This window comes from Cryptotermes secundus, unplaced genomic scaffold, assembly GCF_002891405.2.
Source record: "Cryptotermes secundus unplaced genomic scaffold, Csec_1.0 scaffold1066, whole genome shotgun sequence".
Taxonomy (NCBI): Eukaryota; Metazoa; Arthropoda; class Insecta; order Blattodea; family Kalotermitidae; genus Cryptotermes; species Cryptotermes secundus.
In genome coordinates this window covers 262,440-282,812 of record NW_019738984.1, presented here as the reverse complement: position 1 = coordinate 282,812, position 20,373 = coordinate 262,440, and the positions used below count along the sequence as shown (strand labels likewise).

The 20,373-nt window shown below is 38.4% G+C and overlaps 1 protein-coding gene across 2 annotated transcripts in view; it reads left to right on the top strand.

The window, feature by feature from the left end:
• The first annotated feature begins 4,975 nt into the window (after positions 1-4,975).
• LOC111871546 (mucosa-associated lymphoid tissue lymphoma translocation protein 1) overlaps positions 4,976-20,373 on the top strand; it is a 41,467-nt gene continuing 26,069 nt past the window's right edge. For both annotated transcript variants that reach the window (XM_023864717.2, XM_023864716.2), the window contains exons 1-7: positions 4,976-5,311; positions 5,867-6,018; positions 8,146-8,326; positions 13,317-13,578; positions 15,759-15,854; positions 18,552-18,597; positions 18,691-18,894. In XM_023864717.2, the coding sequence (XP_023720485.1) occupies positions 5,166-5,311; positions 5,867-6,018; positions 8,146-8,326; positions 13,317-13,578; positions 15,759-15,854; positions 18,552-18,597; positions 18,691-18,894 (1,087 nt within the window). In that variant the 5' untranslated portion in view covers positions 4,976-5,165. The remainder of the gene's footprint in view (positions 5,312-5,866; positions 6,019-8,145; positions 8,327-13,316; positions 13,579-15,758; positions 15,855-18,551; positions 18,598-18,690; positions 18,895-20,373) is intronic.

Genomic DNA, 20,373 nt, shown 5'->3' with positions numbered 1-20,373 from the left:
AAATGCATTTTCAGAATAGTCTAAAATTTAGGCGTACAAAATGGTCCTTCTACTAGTTTATAGAGTATATGGCCAGTTTTGAACATTGTCGGAAAGACTGACTCGCTGACAAAATTTCAATACAAGGAAGACAACCGTATGTTCCTATTCATCTGTAACACTAAGAATTGAGCCGTCTCATGCCTGAATCACGGTCAAATCAATTCCTTATATTCCACAGTTTTCAAGTAATCTGTCGGAACAATTTAGGAAATGTACTCACAGCATATCAGTCCTGGATCGTTTCCTCTGCGATGTCCATTGCTTCTAGATTTCAGTTCACAAATATTAACACTTGACTCTTATAAAAAGCGCGAAACTGAAGATTATCTTCTGAAATGTGTCGCCGTGTAGTCCAGTCAACCTTTTCGACGTTTCGGATTAACTTAGATTACCACCAACTTCAACCATAATATGGATATAATCATTTCCTCCGAAACTTTGATGACGATCAGCTGAACAACACTCTTCCTCCCTGAAGACTGAGATAGCAGGTTCCTCCGAAACAATTATACTTGTCTATTATACTACATGGTTTCACATCCCAGACGACAACAAACTTCATAGGCACCTCCATGAGAATCTCACGTCCGTCAGAATTTACCGTAATCCACATTCAGCTACACCTGCCGGTCAGTGGATGAACCACTCGTCATTTTATAACCACATTTACGTGACATTGGGTCTCTAATGAAATATACTCTGTTGTTTAATTAGCCATTCCTCCGTAGGTTTTAAAGTACACATTAGAAGGTAGCATTAAACTGTCCATTCTATTGTCTTCTGGATGAGGAAGAAAGCATCATTGAGGTTTAGTTTTCCTCTCTCAGCTCAATCACAGCATCCATATAATTTACCTTCTCTGCTGTCAGTTTTCCTCAGTGCAGAAACATGGTTCCTTTTGTACCAACTAGCAACAGAATCGTAATTTCTACGAGCAAGGAGGAAGGAAGAGTTTCCAGCCACTTCACACTGGTATGTTTGCTTCACCCCACACTCCAGAACAGAGTTTTTTACACTAGCTTTCCCTTCTGTAGGGACCGTCTATGTGGTCTAGTGGTCAGAGTTCCTGGCTACAGATCCAGTGGTCCCGGGTTCGATTCAAGGCGCTACCACATTTTCTGACAAGTAATGAGTCTGGAACGGGCTCCACTCAGCCTCGCGAGGATAAATGAGGAGCTGTTTCAAGGAAATAACGGCTGCGGTCTAAAAAACCGAGATTAACGGCAGTGGGGATCCGTTGCGCTTGTCAAGTGAAAGCCTCTATCCGCAAAAGTTGGCACTAACTTCGCCGACAAGCGGCGGTCGCTCGGTCGGTATAGTTCGTTTGCGAACTACAGGCCACGGAGATTTTTTTTCCTCTTTTACAGATGGAACTCACCCTTATGAATTGGTGCGTTCCAAGATAAGTTCGTTAAGCGAGTTGCAATGCGGATCGCTGTTTCCTGTAGGTGCAATGTTATAATTTGGGGTTACATGCCAGAAGAACAGGAAAAAAAAACAATTTTATGGTTTCCAACGAGCATCGGAAACATATTAGAGTGTGACGTAGGAATTGCAGATCTTGTTATGTTATAAAAATATCAGTAGGAATTGTTAAAGGAATAGTAATATTTTAGACTAGAGGAACAACAGAGCACGGCATAAGGCGGACTGGGCGACGCTGTGTTCAACATTACAATTTTCGTGGGGGCATATTCTCTTTTGTTCAAAGGGAATTTCGAATTATCATGCTTGGGCGACAAACTGCATCCTGAAACTTCATATGAAAGAAATTTTATTATAAGAATCTTCGTAAAGCGAAGACTATCTGCTACATTCGACTACTGCTTATCCACATGCCTTGGTTTGTAAGTCGCTGTATCAGATGTTGACTTTATTTAACTTTAATATTTGCCCCCAACATGAAAGTTTGTATAGCTTACACTTATAATTTTCTATTACTGAGTTTTCTCATTCATGTTGGGATTAGTCGGTTTGAAAGACTCTTCATCAGCTGTTGGCATTATTTGCCGTCGGATCATAAGACGATTCTTGGGTTCTTTAACTGGAGAACTTCAGTTTCAAAAATAATATTTCGTTTTATTCGCCATCATGAAAGCCTTCCCTGGGCCGATTCAGTGCATTTCTCATTTGCATCCCCTCATTAAATAAGATCCACTGTAATATTGTTCCGTCTATCTCAACGTCTCACAACCCCATGGGCCTTTACGGCCTGTTACAGGGATAGCTTTACTTTACCTACTCTACTTTTATTCGCTTATTGGGGGGTGGAGTCCAACTGGGTCCGCTCGGCACGGCGGCCACTGATTCCGCTATTGTAGCCTGCCCCGGATGATTATGATGATGAAGAATTTGGTGGAATGAAGATTGGTAGGGGAAACCGAAGTACTCGGAGAAAACCAGCCCCAGCGCCACTTTTTCCACCACAAATACCACTTGACAAGACCCGGGATCGAAATCGGGCCGCCACGGTGGGAAGCCAGAGACTAACCGCTTGAGCAATTATTTAGTTACTTAATGTCATTAGTGAAGTTCTTACATACTTTCAGCGAGTGTAGCTTCCTCACTCCGCCTCATTATAACGCATTAAAGCACTACAACAATATGGTTCAGAAAAACGTGATGCTTCTCGCGTTTCCACCTTGTCGTTCTAAGGGTATGCTAAAATACGACAAATTTTTTATAAAGGGCAGACCTACATTGAAGAAGGAGGCAACAAGGTCCTCCTAAACATTGTGTTAGCATCACCAAGTTCATGATTTATTCCAGCCGTCTTACAGTGCATACACTCATCCACCTCACTCTTCACTCCTGCACTATATGTTTCGGCACAAAGGTGCCATCTTCAGGTGCTTTTCGATTTACGTTAAACTACTTCACTGCATGCCTTGCCGTCTTCATACTAAAATAACTAAAATATATGTTCATCATATATATTGAAAAATATTAAATATTAAAAATATTAAAAATATTAAAACTGTTCAGGATTTTTTATCCCTACGTCGCATCTCAATACGCGAGTCACACCTATCCTCCTCCATCGGAGCACTCTTCCTACTTTCGTGTGTGTATTGTGCTTTGTGTTGTGTCTTGCTCCTGTGACTGCGTGTGTTATAGTTTAACGTAAATCGAAAAGCACCTGAAGATGGCACCTTTGTGCCGAAACATGTAGTGCAGGAGTGAAGAGTGAGGTGGATGAGTGTATGCACTGTAAGACGGCTGGAATAAATCATGGACATAAATCAGTGCAACAGGACGCTAAAATATAACATCACCAAGTTACATGGCGTCAAGTTCCAGTTGACAGTAATTTAACATCGCAGCAGGAACGTCAAGCCTAGCACATTTCATCATTTAATTTTCGCGATAGATGGAAGGTGGATGCATGTCAAATTTTTAGTGGGTAATCCAGAAGTTATAAAGCTTTTCTCTATTTCTGGCTCATGAACCACAGTGTTCCGAGTTTCCTATGGGGTGGATGCTTTCCAGCTTTATAAAAATATGCAATCAACAGGTTGTGAATTTATTTCTGGTTCATGAACCTCAGTACTCCGAAATTTCTGTGGAAGTTGTTTCGAAACAAAGTATAAGGACAAACTTTTTTTTAGTCTGAAGTTCTCACGGAGGTTAATATGACGGTTTCAGTCCTCTGGGATGTGGTGGAGTGCAGTTTCATAGATGGGTACAGTACGTGATCTTACAATAAAGTTCGCGAACTCGTCGCGGTAAAAGTACTACGTACCTCATTTCTGAATACCACTGTGGTCTCCTTCAAAGTACTCCTCTTTGGGAGCTATGCACCGATGCCAGCGACTAGTCCACCCTTCAAAACAATTTTGGCACTGGATTTGCTGAATGGCCGTCAGAGCTATCGTCTTATTACTCCTGATCTCCTGATGTCATCAACGTATCAAAATACCTTCCCTTCAAAATGTTCTTTATCTTGGGAACAGAAAAAGTAATTTGGGATAGACCCGGTGAATAGGGAAGGTGTTCCAGCAAAGTTATTTGTTTACTAGCTAAAAACTTCCTCTCATTGTTCTAATTCAGGCTCCCAGATTCTAGCGACGCCACAACAAAACACTCAGACAATAATAGACGCCACTCAGAAAGAGACTATCATTGAAGAACAACAACACATCTATGAAACACTGATCTGCCACGGTTGTCAAATCATACTGAGGTTTCTCTCCACCGCTGACACAGCAAGCACACGGTGGCGAATTCGCGAACTTTATTGTCTGACCTCGTATTCTTAGTAGCCTTCAATTCTTCGTGGTGGTTGATTTACATCCAGTAAAATATAGTTCGTAAAAATTTAAAAGTGAACGGAGAAATTCATAAGAGGTAGGCCTAGGCCCACTGGGGCTGTAGTGCCCAAGGGGGGGGGATTAAAATCTCATATTCATTATTGCCGAAAAACTGTCAAAATAGCTTAAAATATATTAACATCTCACTTTCCATGTAAAACACTAAACTGTCCAAGGTAGACAAATAAGTGAAGAATTTTGTAAGAATATTTGTCTACCCATCCTTCGCAACTGACCACATGACTATGAAAATAGTTTTCTAGTACCTGCAACGTTCATGTCTTCATGATTCGTGTGTCATAGAAGTTACAGAATTTGGGGACAAATGTCGCGTTTTATTCCACAAGCGATCTTTATACATTTAGTCAACAACATTGGAGTTCACTAAATGGCTTCCACTCTGGTGACCGTACTTGGAAGTATGCACTGCCTCTCAAAATAGGTAATAGGTAATAGCACCCCAAGTGTACGTTTCGTCATCCTTGGTATTGTCTAATCAAAGCAGTGTCGATTTAAAATTTTCACGGTACGGTTTGGATCTGTGATTTGGATCGTTTGAGTCAATAATACACTCATACGTCTCGTACGTGTAGCATGTGTGAATGTGAACCAATCCCGTACGAGCATCCTCATGACGTATTGTAATGACGAATTTCCGACCATACTTTCCTTGTTTGGTTCGCGGAATCGTTATTTATCTATGGTTGAAATTGTGTACTGTGCGAATTGTCATTTAGGTAGAATATTGTATTTATCACATTATACATGCAATTGTAATAATATAACAAACACATTGACCATTCGAAGTTTAGAATGGTGACAACGAAGGTACCGCATCCAGATGTCATAGTAACAGATCTTGAATTTGAAATAACTAGAAATCTGATTGCAATGCTTGATAATAATGATTCCTGGAAGTTGGTTGTCGAAGGATTTAATAGACACTACAGCCTATTTAGGTAAGCGCAATTCAAATACAAGCCTTTCAAATTTGTAATGTATGCCACATTATATGATTGATTTGAAAAGTACGTGAAAATAAAACATGATGAAAATGATTACAACCAACATCCATTTGTGGTTACAAAGTTAAAGAGGTATCTGACTTACTGCCAAGTACTGAATTTTAGTAACAGCATTCAGAGTTCCCTAACTTTTCTTAACCTAACGCAAGTAAATTACCAACTTCAAAAAACGTGTTTCTTTGTAATCTGTATGCCAGGGCTGTCATCTATTTTCCTATGTTTCATTCATAGTGTGTATATTGTCTGTACATACGGATTCAAGGGCCCCAGGTTTTCTTCTTTATCTTACCTTTACTGTTGGAATAACTATCAAATAGGCACAACAGATTCCATCCACATCATTATCAAGTTACCATTTGTTGTCATATTTTGTTTCATCTGAAACCATAAGAGAATTATTAAGATTTTTATCAACATGGACGAGAGAGACTGTTGCACCTGTTTTAAGCAGTAATTTATAAAAGTGTGAAAGGTTGATTTCTGTTGCAGTAAAAGTGACATAAGAATATTTCAGAGCAAATCATCACCATCAGAGGTGCTTCTAAACGAGATTGGAAATCGGTGTTGCACAGTTGGAGTTCTTTGTGATATACTGCTGCATTGTCAGCTCTATGATGCATTGTCTTTACTCAGAGAACCTGGTAAGTTTCTCTAATTCACAGGACAATTATACAGGGCAATTTGTTCATGGTTATAACAAATCTAATGTCCCAAACTGATGGTTTTTCTGAGTGATGTTTATTATTTTTTAGTGTTGTTTAGGATTTGAGGCTAGAACTGGTTACAGTGTACATTCACCTAACATGATTAATTTTAAGATAAAAAGTGCCATCACAGTTCACATCCTCATAATCACATATGCTGGCATTCAAGACAGTGTAATTAATGAAAACTAAAATAGCTAATTTTAAGGAAAATAAACTTTTAATTAAAATAATTCATAGTTTTGGTCCCTTGGGTTATGACATAATTTATTGCTATTGCTTATAACCTGTCTAACATGCAGCTTGCTTTTTAAAATTTATCGAAGTTTCAAATGTTAAAATCTCTTTAACACTGGTGTATGCACACTACATGTTTCGAACAACGTTGGTCATGTTACGGTGTTTCTGAAATTGCTGATGAAACTGCTGTGCTTATGTTCGTGAATTTAGTTTTGGGGATGTTCCCCTGTCTGTGCTCCACGAGTCCTATGGTGATGGTAGTTCCTCTTATTTTGTTGTGTGTAGCTATTGTAATTAGGCAGATAGACACACACAATACTGTAATAATCATTGCCACTATGAAATATCAGCTCTATATTAAAGTGACCAAACATAACACTGTCATCAGCAGAGGGGATGGGGTCTGTTTTCACTACTGAGAGGAGGAATTGTGTCGGATCAAAACCTGCTGCGATGTGCTATGTTGACATCCTGGAGCAATGTCTCTGTTGCACAATGAAAATGGTGTGGTTGGAGGATAATATTGTAAACTGCTATATAAATTGTTTTGCAATTTATTTAAATGTTTATTTGTTTCATATTTATAGCAGTACAGCAAGCCCTTTTATGAGGTATGTAATGTCTTTTTGACAAATGAGCGTTTCTCATCTCATTATCCGTGTCACCCTGCTTATGTGTTTTGAATGGCACGTGTATATTTATAGGTTTTAATATTTTAATATTTCATGTTTTGCATATTTTAATACTTTGATGTTAATATTGACAAATAACATGTATGACCTCCCCAGTTGTAAACATTGGCCAGTGTAAGGGAAAATAGCAGGAAAGTAGGCAGTGAGTGTAAATATTTTACTTGATCATGACCATGAAGAGCTGAATGAGTTGAAAAATAGTTATAAAGTTTATCCATGAGTTGTGGTGATGGAACCGATAATAAATTTTGTTATGTGTGTTATGAGATCACCTTGATGTCTGTGACCAGCTAATTTTTTTCATTTTCTTTGCAGTCCTTGTCGTTTGAAGGAGGCTTATGAGATCACTTTGCTGTTGGTGTGTCTGTCATCCCCTCCCCCCCTTTTTTTATTTGTCTGTGCAGTCCATGTCATATTAAAGGAAAGCAGGCAGTTAGTTCTCCCAGAACTTCTTGTTGTAATATTGTATCACGTGTACAATGTAAAATAGTTATTGCATCCATTTAAATATTTAATTTTAAATGAATAATAACAAATGTAATCAATTCCATAGATTGAGCCCTTGAGAAAAGTAACAAATAAACAACTTTTTCTAAGAAAATTATTGAGTAATGTGAACCTGTTTGTAATGGGTATTATTAATAATTTTCATGGAATTTCAATAACAACTGTCTCAATTTATAATCCTGTGGCTTATGAGTTGACAGGAAAGAGGAAACATTGCTGCAGGTCTTAAAATGTGAGGTCCCTGTGTTAAACTGAGCAGGTTGTAGCAGGAGACTCGCACCCAGCTCTAATCTCAGATGTTCTGTTGGCTACATGGCTTAGGTTTTTCATGATTTCTCTCAATCTTACATATGAATGTCTTGAAACAGACCACAAATGCCTCCTTCCTTCCCAGCTTATTTGACTCTCTTTATACTTTACAATTGAAGCAGCATTATTAAATAGCTTATGAAGCAGACCGTCTGTTAAGGGTTTCAACTTATGAATTACCCACAAGAATATTTGTAATTGTGGTCCTGAAAATGTAATTATGGACCTTATTTTCCATCTTTGACTGCCTTCTTAGAAGATCACTACTGTCTTTTAGATAACACAGTTATCTTAGCTGTTTATTTCATGTTTATAGAACGTGTGATTATTACTCAGCAACCATGTGACAGTGAAGACACCAAGTACATTCCAGAAGGTACAGATCTACGACTTGAGTGTCGAGCATTTGGACTTCCCCCTCCCAAATATGTTTGGTTCCAAGGCAATGAGGAACTAAGGGACCAGACATCCAGTGTTCTCTTCATCAGAGATTTCAGGTACAGTGGCAGTTAATATATTGTCATGAATCTCCATGCTTATGTGTTACTTATCTTCCACTTGATTTGTTAGTCCAACTTTCAAATCGGAATTGGTTTTATGCATATTGTATTGAGAGCTGACCAAGTTGAACTCTAAAACTGCAGGTCAGTTCAGCCCTATTCTACTTCCAAACCTAAATAACATTATGTTATTGTTATTAAATGCACATAAATTATAAATTGTTCTGTACACAAGATAGAGAATTTAATGAGATAAGTATATTGTGTTATGCAAATGCAGAATGATCAGAACTCAGTCCTTTGTCTGCTGTGGATGCAGAAATATGTTCTGCACAACTCCGAGGACATAAAATTGTCTCAGGATCATATCTAAATGGGGGGGGGGAAACCTGTGGTATTTATTACTGTAGAATTAGTGTTATTGAAGCAACGCAACCAGGCAAGCTGACACAATGGTAGTGTAGCCTGGTCCACATTTCAGAAGTCTCAGGTTCTTGTCCTTAACATGACTGTAGCTGGCCCCACTGACATGTTTTGCTTTTTCCTGAATTATGGTTATTACATGCTCTCAGGTCTGACGTTGCTTATTTACCAGTGCTTTCTCCAGAGGGACCATATCCGACTTAAGTTGGAAAGTAACACACTGTTACAAAACAAAATATTTCTTTCTCAGAATGGAATTCGAGCACATAGCTTTTAGATGTTCTGTACAAAGTAAAGAGGAATGCTTTATGTGAAGATCATGTCTGTCCACCTGTTTCTGACCTGGTATCAGTGTCTGAGCCACTGGACAGATTTTAGAATTTGACATGGGAGATTTTCACTGAGAATTGTCAGGCAGTTCAGTTTCCACCATTATTGATTTCTAACAAAGTCGGGTTTTTGCATAATGGACTTTCCATTTATACTATACGTAGTTTTTTTCAAGAGATTGAAACTTGATATGGAAAATGTCTACCAAAACTTATTCGATAATTCTGTTTTTCAGTCATATTGATATATAATAAAGTCTAGCTTATAGAAAGCCATGATTTTCTCCATGAATCCCATTATATTATTCCTTTTCTTAAGTAACGTCAGTGTACTAAAAAAATACCAGTAATTATTTTATGTACTGCACAGTTTTCAGTCCTGTTTCTTCTGTTTCTAAATGGTGCAGGTAGCTAGCTCCTGTTTTCAGTTACTTGAAAATGTGTAAATTAGATTGGATTACATTAAAGAGTTGGTCATTAAACAATGCTTGTACTGTGAGCAGCAATTGGGTTGGCTTTGGCAACACACAAGGGGAGAGGGGGAGCAATTTTTGAAAATGGTGTGTAACATTAAATTTATAAGCTCCCAAAGGTGTGGGAGACTGGGACTTGTGCATGGTAGTGTGACAGCTGCTGTGTGGCCATGCACATGAGTAGCTTAAAGGGAACATTGACTGCAACCATGTGTGATCTGTTGTACAGTGTGTAGTGTACTATAAATTTCCTACAGTAAAATATTGCAAATCAGTACTTATTTGTATACATATATTTCCTTCTCAATTTCAACTCATGTATTGTCTTGTCCTACTTCTCTATCACTACATGTTTTGGCTGTATAAAAATTAAATTCAGCTATGTTAGAATTAACCGTTCAGCGTGGTTTGACGTGTATGTTTCGTTAGGTATTTAAATCGTCTGGGGGAGTTCGACGTCTATGTTTCGTCCAGCTGCACACCTATGTTATAACGCCTATAATAATTGATGGTTTTGCTGTAGATTGTTAGATTTTTCGCTGGCCTGTTGTCACAAGTACTATATATAATGAGGCATTTGTTTAGGTGCGCTAAGTCATCGTTACATATGCCTGTCTTGCAGCAAATTTCCTGTTGCTCTTGGGAGAGGTTTAGTCGTTCAATCTGTTATGAATGGCGTGTTTTCTTTCCTATGAAGTTATAAACAGCAGAGACGTGATATGTGCTGTGTTTATAATATCATATTGCCCTGAGCTGGCCACACTAACACACTCAATTGGAATTCTTAGAAGAGGGATGTCCAAATTTTATTCTTGCAAGATTGATTGATTTCGCACAGTACATGGCAGCCAGTTCTTAGAAAAACGCCACAAATTAAGGCAGAACACTGTGGTCACCCCCTGTGACGATACGGGTGTGTGTGGGGGAGGGAAAAGAACTCATTCCTTCATGTATTATCGCTCCAGTTGACTCCATTTTATCATATTGACCTTGGTGGTCGTTTCGAGGGATGACCATAAATATTTTTTTTGAGCCAGCTAAGCTCTGCTTTCGTGCACTACATACCAGCCAGTTCTTAGAATAACTTCATGAATTCTGTGGTCACCCCTACGACATCTACTGCCGCCAAAATGGATGGAATATCAAAGGCATAGCAACAACCCCTTGTTATGATAACTCGTAACGTTGAATTTACTGCAGCTGACCTGACTAGCTAAACTGCTCACGGAAAGACATTTCCTTGAACTATACCCCTCACGGGGAAGAAGGCAAGACCGCACAGAAGCTGTGTGGTTAAAAAAAAAGAGCAAAAGAAAAGATACACAATATTGGAGTGGTGAATGTGGGGCACCGTTGGGTTAGACGAATGCTTCAAGGCCTTCCTTACACTGCTCAAATTCTGAACCACCTGCTTCCTTTGCCGAGATAACGGGTGCTCATATTATTAGGTAAGGTTATAAAAACCACCATTTAAGATCATTTTAGTGAAAGTTTCATGCTTCAAGGCGTACCATTCACTGCTCAAATACTAAACAACCTGCTTCCATTGCCGAGATACAGGGCGCTCATATTATAAGGTAAGGTTATAAAACCACCTTATAAGATCATTTTAGTGAAAGTTTCATGTTCCTATCTCATATAATTTAAGAACAATGATGAATAAATCATTTTCGAGCAAAATTTAAATGGCCGGCTGAATATATTACCGCCGGAGAGACGGCCGCGGAATTTAAATCACCGCGCGAAAGGGTTAAAAATTAAAATTAAAACAGCACAACAGTATCCAATATCAGCAAATGTACTCTCAGATAAATCTATTTCAGTGAAGAGCTGATGACTACAATGTAGAATAACATATAAGAAGTTTTAATTCTAATCTTAATTCTAAATATATTGTGATGTGTTACCTTACGTCCATTGCCATGCAACAGCTACAATGGAAATTGTTGAGTTCCAACAGCGACAAATCGAATATAAACAGACCGTTGTGAAGGAGTGTTCCCGAGGCAACGGATTGCCGAACACATGAGTTTGGAATAGGCACTTACATGGTAACACAAAGAACAGGGAGCCGTTGCGCAGACAATGCAGAAGCAACAAGTGTGTCTCCCCAGAAATGAACTACAGAGAGTTCATTGCGCCCGTTATGTAACAGCGGACAGTAGAAATGAAACCGTGAGGAATGGTGTCTGGTATCCATTCCGCAGAACACCTACATAAGCCAAGACAGACAGAAGACAGCAAGAATACAGTATTGGGAAAGCCGCCTCCAGAGACAGTTGAGATCCATCCACAGCCAAGGATAGTTGAGACGTATGGAGTATTGGGCTAGAAGTCTAGTGACACTGCAAGTGGTGATAATTGTAAGGTGTGTAAGCATGAGAGTCCAATAACGATTCACTAAATCCGAGACCCATGTAAAGTTATTTGTCGTGTGACATACCCAACACGTGACAATATTTTGATTAATAATCAGCAAGTTCACATGTGGTATGTAACTTTTAACATACAGTGTGACAATTTTGGCAAGATAGACATGCACCTGATGATGGTTGTATACAGCCAAAACATGTGTTGATACACACACACGCGCGCGAACCCATGCACAACACACAAATAAATTCAGCAATGCAACAGGATGCTTAAATACAGTATATTGCAGATCAGTAATGTAGTTCCAGAAGTGACTGGGTTGAGAGATAATCCAGCAGTAGAGGTACTGTAAGTGAAAGTGTTAATACTTTATGTAAAACATCTTTTAGGGTATGTTATACCTTCAGTAGGCAGCCTAATGGAAGAAAATTCCTGTGGTCAGTGCAGTCTCTGATATTGCAGGTTTGGTTCCCACCAAAATAGAATCTAATAATTTTGTAATGATAATGTAACAGTCCACATAACTGTCTGGTGATGTTTTGATTGCAGTTTATTTTAAAGGCTATATGACTGCTATTTTGACACAGGAATTTTTACTTATGGCAGTGAATGACTGTGTTAGTGAGTCATTCTTACAGAGAAAAATGGTTCATCTGCACAAAGGGCTGGGCCTTACTGCCATATAAATAATGCCCAACACAGGGCTGCCACAGTGCATATGATACAGCAGTGCCTACAGTTCTGTAATGCAGTAAAGGGAGCCGCACCATAGCTCAAGCAGTTAGTCGCTGGCTTCCCACCGTGGCGGCCTGGGGCTGGTACAATAGGCCAGAAGTCGCTGCAGTACAAGGGACTTAGTCACACCCCACTAGCAATAAAAAAACACAGTAAAGGGGATGCATAATTGTATCTGTAAAAAGTCAAAATAAATCACATCCATCCTGATTTATCATCCATAATTATTCTACCAATTCGCATTGAATCATAAATTAACTTCAGAAGTTGACAGTATGTCATAACTTTATAAAATAAACTAATATTATCAATAATAAGATTTAAAAGTTTCTGGCGATGGTACATTAGTCAAATATTATGTTTCTGGACATTATCCATTGTCCTGTCTTTATCTAGGAACACCGATCTATTTATACAGCTAGTCCGTCTCCAGGGATAGGGACTAGCTCTGTTAATTGGGCCCAACTGAGTAGGTTTTACCTGAAGACGGAGACAGAATCCAGTCTCCAAAACGTTGTATTTTGAAAAATATACAGGACAGCGTTTTTGATAAAGACGGGATGAAGGATTATGTCCAGAAACATAATATTTGTACTATTATTATCAGAACAATTTTTAATTTATTAGTAATAAATTTCTTTCTTTATTGTCCAGTGTACAGCATGAGGGTGAATACTACTGCTGTGTAACTCAAGACATTGATGACAGGGAACTCTGCCAGGTGTATTCCCACAGGGTTAATGTTGAGCTACTGCCATTACCTCCCACCATACATGAGCAGCCTGTGCCCTGTGTCTTGTTTAAAGAAGGTGATGTCGTTACACTCTCGTGCATTGCTACTGGGCATCCAGAACCTCAGTATGAGTGGTTCAAAGAGAATTTTAGACTTCCTGGAGAAGAAAGTAACACATTAAGTGTAAGGCTGATTTTTTAAAGGGCACACATAATTACTTTAACTCATCATACTGAAATTTTAAGCGAGCCTGGTTCCACGTACTGTCAATCCATACTTGACTATTGTATCTTGGCTGTAACAGATTTCAGTTATAGCTAGCATTTTATTTATCCTCATTCAGAGATGGCGCAGAATTGGATTCATTCTTCTGTAAATCATTGACTCCTCTATGTGATTTGAGTATTTTGTTGTTTTTCTTTTACAGTGGATCCCCTTCCATTTAATGTTCCTCAATTTAAGTTTACCATCATTTAATGTTCAATGTAATCAGTCCAATGTCAGTATTTTCAGAATTAAATTAACTGCATTTAAGATTTTTCTCAGTTTAGTCTTCAAATCCACTGCTCTGAAGAAAAGAAACTATAAATAGGGTTTCACAGTACTTGTGTTAGGTTAGGGGCTCGCCATAGCTCAAGTTGTTAGTTGCTAGCTTCCCACCGCGGCGGCCCGGGTTCGATCCCGGGTCTGGTCAAGTGGGATTTGTGGTGGACAAGTGGTGCTGGGGCAGGTTTTTTCTGAGTACTTCAGTTTCCTGTGCCAATCTTCATTCCACCAACTACTCCACAATCATCACCCTCACCTATCATCTGGGGCTGGTACAATAGGCCAGAAGTGGCCGCAGTACAAGGGACTTAGTCCTATCCCACTAGCATTAAAAAAAAATTGAAAAATTAGCTTAGGTTCATAGGTTACCTATTTTAGTGTGTATGTAATTTTATGTTAAAACAAGTTTGGAGAGACCTCTGAAATGATAGGCAGGTTCTGTTTTGTAATATCGTTAAGAGCTCTCAATAAGCATAATACTGGAATGGATAATGGTAATATAATTTTTTGTTAACATTATTGTTTTATAAATTTCTTTGTAAAGTGAATGTATTGGTATTCCTATAATTTGATGGCTCTTTGTTTAATATGAGGTATGAGTATGATGTTAACAATGGGTAAAATATTGTGACATGAAGCCTAAAAGCCGGAATATGAAGTCAGAATAGACTTCCATTGCTAGGCAACGTCTTGGTAATCATATTCCCACAGAATAAGCGGCATGGGAATCAGAATCTGGCTGAAGGGTGCTGCAGAAAGCTGAAGAAACAGACCAAGGACCATGGTAGGTCCCAAAAGAAATTGGCTGCTGCCTGCAGAGGAATGACCTGCCATGCAGGAATGGCATGGTGCAAGGGACACTGCAGGCAAAATGTTGCTCAAGTACCCAGAAAAAGGTGAAAGCATGAGAAAATATACTGGGAAAACTAGAAGGAACAGAGACTTCAAGGAGCTACTGCATCTGGAAGTGAGAGGACACCCTGCGAGATCTACAGGAAGGTGTCATTCTAGAGATGATGAAGTGAATAGCCAAATCTTCTGTCAGAATACAGAAGATGAGTGTCAGGACATTGTGGAGTGCTGGCCATTCTAGGTAGCTTTGCCCCCACTGACTGTTAAAAGCAGGATGATAGTGAAAGCACTGGACTAGCACCTCATCAGGGAGCTGCTTGGGACAAGCAGCCTTAAGGAGCAAGCAACAGGAGCAGTTGGAAAGTAAACACTACGAAAAACCAAGAAACAGGAAAGAAGGTGAGCCGAGTCATAGGTGTTGCAAGCACAGCCCTCATAAAAGGAGAAATGGCAGTACACCTGTAGGCCGTTTGGGACCAGTAACCTTAAGGAGACAGCAATGTGACATGAAGCCCAAAAGCCAGAATAGTGAAGTTGGAATAGACGTTCAGTGTTAGGCAACAACTTGGCAGACACATTCCCATGGCAACGAATACACAAGCAACAATCAAGTAACTTACACTGCTATGTAATGGAGCTGTAAACATGCTTTGCCAACAATAGAGAGGGTGTGTTTTCTTTGTGGTCTGTGCAAAGTGGTTATAAAGAAGAATTCAGTTGAGAGGAATGGAGTGGAGTTTTGAGACGCCAGAATGCACCTTGATTTATATTATTTTGAAATATGATAGTCTTTACTCATTTGTGTTCTGCACATTGTATTGGACTCCCTGATATTATTCAGTTGGATGAGTATACAGCCATTTAATATGAAACAGTTACCAGTTCAGATCTCGCTTATTTCATATTATCCTCACATGTGCATGATATTATGTTCACTGTTCGTGTATATGCCCCTGTGATTTCAGATTACTGGTGTTACAGCAAGCAGTGAAGGCAGTTACAGATGTTATGTACACAACATAGCTGGTGCTGTCTGGTCAAATCAATCAAATATATCAATGGCAAGTACATTTTCTCTAACACCTGTTAAATCTTGATCAGAGCAGAAAATTTTGAATAAAGTAACCAAGGGAAAAGAGTGTTGAAAGCTCTGCTTTTTCATGTGCCAGAGATCATCAGTTGGACACCAGCTTTTTTCAGTGCATCAGAATAAATATCAAGATAATATCTTTGGATAGTCCATGACTGGTCGTCTGCTATCCCCCCTAAATAGCTCTCATAACCGTGTTATTTCTCATTTGACGCTACATATAAGGAATTGAAGCCGGTTCCTTAAATATAAAAGGATAATGCTTGCCGTTTTCATGTTATGTGCAGTTGGTATCCTGCCACAGAACTACCACTGTTTGGCTACTAACCATTTAGTGGCATTTCTACTGATAATTGCTTTAAAGAGATTACATGAACAGAACCGCACTGAAAATCACTGATATCACAGTGATATCAGGAATAAAGAGGAAGACAAAAGGAATGACCAAACGAGTAAACTGTATTCAGATTTGTAGTGAAGTTAAAGCAAATGAAAGGTCCCACCCCCCATGATGCTAATGATACATAAACCTACTTAAATCTACCATTGACAGTTATACATATTGGGAGTGACATATGGATATGAGATTTGGTACTTAGAATGTTAGAAGTATGTATAGGGCAAGTTCACTCAGCGCAATGGCAGAAGAAATCTCAAAATTTAGGTTAGATTTAGTGGGAGTACAGGAGGTCAGATGGGGCGGAAGTGGCACTGAATCAGCAGGCATCAGTGTAAAAATTTTTAGAGATTTTAAAATTGTTAAATTACAATAACTGATTCTATTCTTCTAGATAAAAGCAGCGTTTATTTCGTTCGTTTATGACAAAAATTGTAGAAATCACAGCATTTTGAGTAACATGATTACAATTTTTATTAGTCTACAATGACGGGCATTTAAATTAAATCCGTCCCTGCTGCCACTACCGGAATTTAAATGGCCGTCTCTTAAAGGTTAATGTGGTTCGTGTTGTATCAAAGAAAATTACACAATAGGTTCTTCCCAGAACTTCTTGTTTAATAATTGTAGCTATCCAGCTACCCCCGAGATGGAGTCAGATGAACATTATGTTGAAATAATAAAGAAGTAGATAATAACATAGAGAAAGAATGGAAACCTCGCAAAAGGTACTCAGACAGGCAGCAAAAGGAAGTTTAGGTGTAGAAAAAAAAATGGTTTAAAAAAAGGATTAAGTAAATGGAATGAAAATGTAGCTCACATTATAAGTGATAAAGGAAGATTAAAGAAATGTACAGGAATTTCAGCATCTGAAATTGAATGTTAAAAGTGCAGAGCCATAATAAAGAGAGAAGTGTATCAAAATGGATGAAAGATGTGGAATAATTTGTATCAAAAAAACTTGAAAATAATGTAACAAAAACAAAAATGTATAAACTTATTAGAATATTGAATGGTGACATAGTAGAACATCTTAAAATAAAGCTTATAAACAAGGAATCATGGCTGAACTACTTTTAGCATCTGCAAGATAAACAACTGCAAATGTTCAGTGGCAGTCTAGCAGTGAGTACATGGAGACAGTGGTTCAAGAAGAATTAGATATTGTTTTAAATTTAAAAAATAGTGAAGCTCCTGAAGAATATGGACTGAATTCATGCCTTATTAAATAGCTGGTAAATTATGAGTACTTCCCAAAAAAAATCTGCATTTCCTGAATACTGTCTGATATGGGATATAGCATTAGAGCATATATAGAAGTATGAAAGTTCCATCTACACAGCTACAATTATGAAAGAACTACAAATTCCACAAATAACAGACTTTATACAACAATATAGATGAAATTGGCAAGAACACTCCAACAGGGTGGGCTGTTAACAGTATTCAAGAAATGGTCTTCAAATATGGGTCAAAGGGAAATAGAAGTTTGGGAAGACCTCTGAAGTGATGGAAGGATTTTCTTTTGTAATACCAGGTTGCAGTCTGCCTAATACCAGAAGGAATATTGTTGTATGTTTGTGTGTATTTTAGCAAGTAGTTACAAGCAGAAAAGAGACATAGTTTTAGTGGAAGGTGTGTATGAGTCAGTATTACAGCATTCTCCCCCCCCCCAAAACTAATCCTCTACGTAGTAGTAGTGGCTTGTGCATATCATTATTCTGTCAAATTTAGCATTGTAGTCCAAACATAGTCTGCAGTGCTAAACAAAAGAAGTACAGTCACAATGTGGAAACATTATTCTTAGCCATTGTGTGTGTATGTGTTCTTTTTTCATCTCTATTTCATACGGTACATAATTATATAATTATAACCATGGTGCCTAAGCCTGAAGTTATAAATAACATCTCATTGGTATAAAGATTTTTGGTCAGGTTATGCCCTTCATCATGACTTTTTGCTTGAGCATTACATACCAAACATGAAAGAATTGGCCTCATTGAAAATTAGCATAATCAATCAGGTTTGGCTCCCCCTCCACCTCAAAAAAGGGAAAAGTTTTTGTTCTTAATTTCGCCCTAAACCCTGGGCAAGAGGTCTGGTCACTGATTACACATTCAGCCGGCATGTATTGAGATTTTTATGGACAGATCCATTTTGTTTGCACAGATGATGTCACTGTAAGAAGACTACTGCAAAAGTAGGCAATTTAAAAATGTGTAAAACTTTATATAGATTTTTAGTTAATGAAATATGTAACTTGGTTTCCAGATACTCTCTAACCCATGTGATGAAGAGTCTCGGCCCAGAATTATAGGTAACATTATTATAAGATGTTATTAATGCATGAACATTATTTATATATGTATTCTGTACTGAAACGTGATTTAAAATTTATTATTTATTTCAGCAACAGAAAAGGTGGCACTTCTTATTGGTAATGATACATACACAGACTTGAGTGACCTCAACACACCAAGCAATGACGTGGCTACAATTGCTTCTATTCTGAAGGACATTGGATTTAAAGTGATTGCTCTTCGTAACCTGACACTCGGTGAGATGAGAAATGCTGTTCGGGAGTTTTGTCAGCTGTTACCACAAGATGGATATGGTGAGATATATTACTTAACATTTTCTTTCTGCCTAGCTGCAGCGTAGATTGGTTATGAGTTGCTTTTGCTTTACTGTGCTGAAGTAGCCGTGTTTGTATCCTTTGGCAGAGAGCCAGTAAAACTCATTGTGTTTCAAGAAATTTGATGTAGTTCATTTGTAATCTGTAGTTAAAGCCATGTCTTGAACTTACATATATTTTCTTGTTGAAGTTCTGTTCTCATGGTTGAATAGTAAACACATGTCAGTACTTCAAAACAGAGACTGCAAGGGACATATAGAATATACTCTTTGTGACTGATGAAACATGTATGTGTTTAGAGCATGTCTGCCCATGTTGAAGGTGCAAGTATTAACCCCTTTGCCTTCAGCTTTATCCATATTTGTCACTATTTTAGTGTGACTATCTGCTGGGTTTAGATTGGTAATTGGATTTAATAAACGCTTACAGAACGTAGCCACAAATAAGTATGATAGTCGCACTGAGTTACACACTCCAAAGATTACTGTAATTACAGCACACATAAACTCTTCTCAGTATGCTGTCTTCACCAGTTGTTACCTGATGACGGATCCCAACAGTGTCCTCTGCTTCTGTGCGTACGTTCTTACGGGCTGGCAACAGTCTCACAACTAACTCATTGCTCCAATTGTCAACTCTCAACTCTCTTGACTCTCACTAACTATCCTGCTTATAACATCTCGACATGAACCACACAGAAAACACCACTCCTCAGTTGCTGTTTGCAGTTGTTGCATACATGCTTATTTGTGAAGCCTTTGCTCAGTAACAGCTGTTGTATAGCTGCTTCTTTCACAGTCGTTGCCTAGCAATGGATCTACATGTCACAATCTGCAAGCAGATCACCATTCTCATCCTTCATTAAGTTACTTCTAGGTTGGTAACCCCTCTTAAAGTCATTTATTCCTCTATACAGGTCTCTAATGTTATTGTTCTTACTCTTCATTGCAAGCTCATAATTTTATCTTTCAGATATTCCTTTTTGTATTAAATGTAACCACCATGAGGAATAAGAATGGTTTCCAGACATTGAAATGCAGATTTTTCTTCCAACGCATCCTGGTATCTGAACAGTATTCCAATGTTTTATCACTGTTTGGTGCAGGTATTATCGCACTGTCCCTAACCACTCACTGCACCGAACTTTTCTTCCCTCTTTTCTCTTGTCACTGAACTGAACTGAAATCTGACTAACTGCTGGATTGCTCTGACAGAAGCTGTGAAGAGCTTGTTTCGATATTTTGGTCAGGCAATAGGCACATGCAGGCCAGACCGTGCTGCCTCCCCCCATGATCAGCTCCTACATAAACATTAGTTAAACATTTAGAAAGTAATACTTAAAATTTGTCATACATTGCTTGTATATGTGGACTGCAGGAAGTCACCAACAGTTTCAGGATACACAAATCCCTAGATGCATTGGTGCATGAGTATTTTCTTCTTTATTATTTAAACTGT